Raw genomic sequence first — 6783 nt, 5'->3', positions numbered from 1 at the left:
ATATATATGTATATATATATATATATGTATATATAATTAATTGTAGGAACAATTATGGTGAGCAAAAACTGAGGTAAAATTGTAAAATCCATCAAATTCTGAGAAAAAATATGCATACAACATAGCAGCTTTTGAAACACATGCTGGCCACTTAGTTCTGTGCCTTAAAGTAAGCAAATGGCTGTCTTCTCATGAACACAGAATTGGATGAAAGGGTTCTTAACTTTACTGCACAGTGTACAGCAACTTTTTTTCTAGTGTGTGATGCATGCAGGTTCTAGTCTATAATTAGTTAAACAGAATTGTAAAAAAAAAATAAAATAAAATTGCATAGACACCAAACACTTTCTGTACATTCACATACATTTGTTTGTGTGTGTGTGTATATATATATATATATATATATATATATATATAAAGTAAGCTTCTCTGTATTTATTTAATTTCTCAACAGGTGGAAAACGTGCGCAAGCAGTGCAACATCCAAATTGATCATATGGCAGAGAAGCTGTCTGCACTGCAGTTGGTACAAACCTTCCCTCTTAGGGGGATATTTCTTAAAAAATGATACAAACCCTCTAATCTTTGTTCGTCTGCAGCCCTTGTTTTCCATTTCAGTCTTTGACTCTCCTCCATCCACTTTTTTCTAGGAGTGCACAGATAAAGAGTCTCAGATTCAAAGATCTTTGCGTGAGAGAAAAGCTGTAGAAGAAGAACTAGAGAAGGTACATTCAAAAGTTCCATCAAGTACTCTGCTGTGAGCAGATACACAGGCTTTTAGATGACATTTGATTGTAAAGTTGCATGATTGGAAACATTAGATCTGTGCCTTTCTTTAGGTGTATAAGGAAGGCAAACCAGAGCCAGAGTTTTGGAAAATTGAGGCCCTACATCAGAGGTGTCTAAATGCAGAGAGGTTGAAGGACGACATAAATCTCACTCTCCAAAGCACTCAGAATAAGCTGAAAAAGATGGAGATGGAGTAAGTGTCACCCTGCATATCACAGTAGGGGTTTATTCTTTGGCTTTTTTTTTCGGGTGGGGGGGGGGGTCACAGGTCAAGTACCCCCACCATTATGATCTCTCTTATCTGGTCTTACTCTAGCTATAACGAGGAACTGTCTTGGTCCCAGGAAGAGGTACGGCGACTGCAGGGCTTACTAGCTGCAGCTCGGAGTGACTGCATTGGTGTCAGCGAGGAGCGGCTTCAGCTGCAGCAGGAGAACATACAGCTGCACAAGGAAATGAATGAGCTGCGCAAGGCTAGCATACAGATACAAAGGGAGGCAAAGCAGAAGGTAACCAAGTTTAAGATTGGAAGACAGTCCATGCTTGTATGCCACAATAGTTAAATAATCCTACATGAAAAGGATTCCAATATGGTCTGTAAACAAGAGATAGAAAATTGCAAAGTATGTCCTTTCTGATGTCTAACAACAAGTAACTTAAATAAAGCAAAGAAAATCTGACATTTATATTTTTAATTTTAGCTAACAAGACTTCCTTACAGAAACTTGATTTTTTTTGACAATTTGCACTCAGCTGTTAGATATTACAACATATAACATTTTGATAAGTCACTTGCATTGTTTAAAGAAACTCTGCTTTTTATTTGCTCACTTTGATCATTTTTGCAGGATTAACATTGCAAACTCTCTTTATTCTAGCTATAATTAAAAAGTAGCTGGATACCTATTTTAAACTACCAGCTTCCCTCACTGCTGTCTCTCATTTTTAGGTTTCACAGATGGAGCAAGCATGCAGCCTCAAAGAGCGGGGACTTGACGCGCGGATGAGGGAACTTGAGGAAAGGAGCCGAAACTCTACTGCTGATCTGACACGCCTCCTTGCAGCGGCACAGAAAAGCACTCAGCAATGGAAGGAAGAGGCAAAGAACCTAGTTCAGACCTTTGAAACTAAAATCACAGCTCTCAAGTAAGAAAGAGTGCAGATGGGTTTTGACATAAGAATAACAAGAATCTATTAATGGTGTTTTAACGAGACATTTTTTTGATGTAAAGCTCTGTGCAGCAGCATGTACACGTCTTCCTTTGATCTATTAAATCAGGTCTAAGCTCTTCTAAGATACAATTATATCGCATGTTGTGGTTTTTTTCTTTTTCCCAAGACATGTTTGTGCATGTCTTCAGAAATGTTCTGCTGGGTTTCATGTCTGCATCATGCCTTATTAATGTTTATCTCAAACCACTTTGATTCAACCGGCCTCTGACTGCTAAGACAAACGGGCTAAAAAATATACATTAAATAATGTGTATTTTTTAATCTGTTTATCCGAAAGTACTAGTGCCTTAATACAAAAAGCTGTAGCCCCCACCCCTACCCCCATTTGCTTTTTATTGAAAAATGGAAAGCTGCAAAATGCCTGAAAATAGCAAGCACCTTCTTTGAAAGCTAAAGCCTTCAAAATAAACAACAATTTAATGCAAATCTGGTTAGCTTGTGGCAGACGGTTTAAATTGGATGCTTAAAATTGATGAGCTTCATAAATATTTACTCTTATTCATTTTGTTCCAGAGTATATTATTAAAAAACAAATATTCTATTGTTTTTCTAAACCTCATTGCCTGAGGATTTTATTGCCTCTATTTTACCATGAACACCATCAAAGGCAACGAAACATCTCATACAAAAATTGATTTGACACTTGAAGTTGTTCTGCTCTGAGCAATAGATGCATTTGAAATAGCACAAACGTCGAAACACTTGGAAACAAAGCTTTATGAATGTCTTTGTTGTCTCTTTGAGCTGGGCCTTGGCTCTAATCGTTCTTTGGTTTTGTTTTTTGTAATGTTTTTAGGGCAGAACTGAAACGGCAGAAACAGCGTTCGCGTGAGTTAGAGATTCAGCTCGAAACGGACCGTAACACAATATCTGAGGTTTGTGTGACACAGGAGCAAGTATTTGCATTTAATTCAACAGAGCTTTAATCTAACAATATACTCAAATGATCCTTGAATGTAAAAAAAATAATTAGAGCATAATTGTAAAGATTGTTTATTTGAATAATCAAATTTTGAAGGTGAAACTCATTGCATAATGATAATTGCACACAGTGATAAATTTCAAGCACTCATTTTGTTGAATAAAATTTGACATTGGCTTAGATCTCATAAAAAACAAAAAAATTGCCACTTTTAGATATGGCACAAGACCCCAAACTGTTTATACAATGAAAATGTCTGGGCTACTGACTTAGCACCTGGCAAAACACACTGGACCAACACCAGAAATCAAATAACCTAAGTTTCAGTTGAACTACTAAAGATATTTGATGATATCCTAATTCATTTTTGTAAACAGAAAACGTATAGTGAAAGGGATGTTTTTTTTAATTTTATCTGTAATACTTAAACACAAACGTCAATATTTACGCAACCTGTGTCAAACTTACCTTTGTTTACTCAGTATGAGAAACAGCTTGGTGAATATCAAGAAAAGACGAGTCGTCTCCAGAGAAGACTGACACAAACTGAACAGAAGGCATCTACAGCTTCCCATCAGGTATAGATAGCTAGGAGTTGACTTACTGGATAGACTAAAGTGCTTTTCTCATGAACATTTGTGTAAGGTTGTGTATCTTTTTATTTGCTGTATCTGTTTGTTTTTCAGCTGAGCCTGCTGGCATCTGAGCGCAGGAAACCTTACACTGTGGTTTCAGGAGATCTATGACTGGATTGGGCAGGGGGCTGTGGCGATTGGAGTCTTTGAACAGTTTTGTTTTTGTTACTTTTTTATATGTATTTGAATAAAAAGTGGTAAAAGCTGTGTTTTTGGTGTTCTTTGATTTGGTTCCTTTTATAGGGAGAGCTTATGCTTTATGATAAATGGTAAAGAATCCCATCGGTAGGTAACTGAAGGCTTTAGTTGGTTTACTAACACACACATAAAGATTGCCTTCACGGAGAAAGGAAGTCAACTGACCATCTTGATTATGGATTTATAGGTGGAAGATAAGTGAAATTCAAACTCACTCTTAATTGGCATCTCTAAATTGGTCTTAGGTGTGGGTGTGTGCATGGTTTAATGTCTTCGTGGTGCCCTGCGATGGACCGGCGACCCGTCTATGGTGGACCCGCCTTTTGTCCATAGTTTTCAACTGTTCCCAATCTTCCCTCCTTTTGTCAGCATTCTGTGCTCTTGTTTTTTCCATATTAAATTATTTTTATGTTTTGTTATTGGCACCAAGTTTATGTAGTGTTTGAGCAGCAATGATGGACAAAAGGAACAAGTCATGCCAAATCATTGTTACAAGGTTGTATTCTGTGACAAACGACAAAACTACACACTGAAGCATTTCCATGACACCCAGCTCCAGCAACACAAGGTGCATCCACGCATTAATAAATGAATATTTTAGAATATTAGATGTATACATGGATTTATTTTTTAGTTTGTTTTTGCTCCTTTTAGGCCTGTTATGAAACCTTTCCATTAAATTTTATGGTGTTGGTTTTGTCAAATGGGATTCCATGATTCAGGCATATCTAGAAACTGTGTAAAATATGGGACTTTTTGTACTTGATGTCAATACTTACAGAAGTATCATCTGCAGCTAATCTTATACTTTAATGCCTTTTTTCCATTGGGTATTTGGTTCATCATTTTCTTGTATTTATTTCCATATTCTTAATTTTATAATTTCCTTATAACCCTACTTTGATCAATTTGACATGTTGGTAGCAAGAAAATAATTGGATTCAATCATTAAGTTCAAATAAATAATTCTAAACCTTTTTTTAACATGTTCTCCATATGGGTGGAGATGGCATTTGATCATAAACAAAAGGTCAGCAGCTTCTTAAGGCGGAGAAGCGACCCATCGCTCAGCTAGAGCACCAGAACAGAGTTTCTAGCTGGGCATGGTTTACAGCTGGCCTTCATAAGAATAACTACCAGCGCCTCCTTTATACTATTAATTGTCCACCCTTGCATAATGGGATCAATTGTTCAAAGATTCTACAGTAGAAGCAGAATATATGAAATCATCAGTATCAGACGAATGTCAAATCCATCCATCCATTTTCTAACCTGCTTATCCCTAGTGTGGTCGCGAGGGGTGCTGGTGCCTATCTCCAGCAGTCATTGGGCATGAGGCGGGGTACAACCTGGAGAGGTCGCCAGTCCATCACAGGGCAACACAGAGACAAACAGGACAAACAACCATTCACACACACACTCGAGAAGCCAATTAACCCAACAGTCATGTTTTTGGACTGTGGGAGGAAGCCAGAGTACCTGGAGAGAACCCATGCATGCTCAGGGAGAACATGCAAACTCCATGAAGTAAGACCAGAAATTGAACGGGAATGTCAAATATACCTCCTTATTTTCTATGTTTTCAATCAGGCAACTTTCTCTTTTTTTCTGGTGAGACTCTAGGTTCAGTTTGTGTTTGATTAATGTACATTACATGTTACTTGCTGTTGTTTCTTTTCGGTGACATTCTATTTGCCTTCAAGTTGTTTATGTTACACTTAAAACATTTATATGATATTGTTTCCCAGCATAATGGACAAAAAAAAAAAAAAACTAATTTCTTCTTGTTTAGCAATGACAGATTAATGATCCTCAAAATCCTTTGGGAACTTCCCCCTCTGTAGATAATTATGTGGTATTTTTCAGATTAATTTGAGTGCCATTCGTCAAGCATTCTTCAGGACTCAAACTCTATTATTCTCTTTTCACCCTCAAAGAATCCCAAGCAGCAATTTCCTAACAATTATTTCCCTGAAATGTTATTCCATTTCATGCATTTTCCATGTTTAAAACAGAATGATCTGTTCGCATTGATTTTTCTTTCTTTTTTTTTTTTTTTTTTTACATATTATCATTTTTACTTTGTATTATTTAAATGCAAATAAGTTTTTATTTTCAAATCCAAGCTTTTGATTTTAATTTACTTTGTTGAGGTTGTGCCGAATTTTATTTGTAAATATTGCTTAGAAATTCATAATTCTCGTTTAGAAATAGGCTTTAAAGTAATGGTGGCCTAATTTTACTTAGTGGAACATGCCTCATTTGTCATGTTAATCATTTGTTTTTTTAGCACAGTGCACTATGCAATAAATCTGCTCCTTACTAATCCAGAAACAGGTAAGCCAAATGACTATGGCCAAATCATCCCACAACCTGAAGTGAAAACTCTTGACTTAACTAGTGAAACTCAACTAATTAGCTACCATGAAACCATAGAAAGCATTGATTTTATTTTCCATGTTGGGCAGTGTTTGAAGGGCTAAGGCCTCCTTATGCTTATTCGAATTATTATTATTTTTTACATATTAAGTGCCGTTGGATTTTGTTCAAACCAATTCACAATACAAATCCAAGAGCTAAAAAAAATGTTATTTGGTCAAATAATTTATTTAATGATCTTACACTAAATTGTCCCTGATCTTTTCATGAAAGTGGAAATATACTGGCAAAGCATTTCTATCCCTAAAATGTATTGGTAAGCTGGTATTGTTTTTAAAAAACAATTAGCATTGCTTTGCTCATTTCTTTTTTTTGCCAACCAAGAGCTCTCTTCTCCACTACATTTGCTGCTGCACATTCCAGTTATGCTTGATCTGTAAATTGTAAGAATAGTGATGGATACACTTTTTTTTTTTTTAGTAAATATGATGAACATGAGAGAAATGTTATTCTATTTATGTTTGAAGTTTGTGGAAGGGGTAAAAAATGTTTTTGTGATTTCTAATTTTTAATCGTTTTGTTAAGACTTTTAATTTTTAAATGGTAAAGGATTACATGTGCAGCTAC

At 36.0% G+C, this 6783-nt stretch overlaps 1 protein-coding gene across 1 annotated transcript in view; it reads left to right on the top strand.

Moving 5' to 3' along the window:
* Positions 1 to 3786, top strand: part of sclt1 (sodium channel and clathrin linker 1) — a gene marked incomplete at its 5' end in the record, with an annotated part of 17941 nt that extends 14155 nt beyond the window's left edge. Inside the window, 8 exons of the mRNA XM_015374401.1 lie at positions 455 to 526; positions 651 to 725; positions 840 to 982; positions 1106 to 1298; positions 1739 to 1935; positions 2819 to 2897; positions 3427 to 3522; positions 3631 to 3786. Coding sequence (XP_015229887.1) covers positions 455 to 526; positions 651 to 725; positions 840 to 982; positions 1106 to 1298; positions 1739 to 1935; positions 2819 to 2897; positions 3427 to 3522; positions 3631 to 3690 — 915 coding nt within the window. The remainder of the gene's footprint in view (positions 1 to 454; positions 527 to 650; positions 726 to 839; positions 983 to 1105; positions 1299 to 1738; positions 1936 to 2818; positions 2898 to 3426; positions 3523 to 3630) is intronic.
* Positions 3787 to 6783: the final 2997 nt, after the last annotated feature.

The sequence above is a fragment of the Cyprinodon variegatus genome, unplaced genomic scaffold (genome assembly GCF_000732505.1).
Source record: "Cyprinodon variegatus isolate N-32 unplaced genomic scaffold, C_variegatus-1.0 Scaffold102, whole genome shotgun sequence".
In the NCBI taxonomy this organism is placed as follows: domain Eukaryota; kingdom Metazoa; phylum Chordata; class Actinopteri; order Cyprinodontiformes; family Cyprinodontidae; genus Cyprinodon; species Cyprinodon variegatus.
This window is presented reverse-complemented; position numbering and strand designations above follow the sequence as displayed.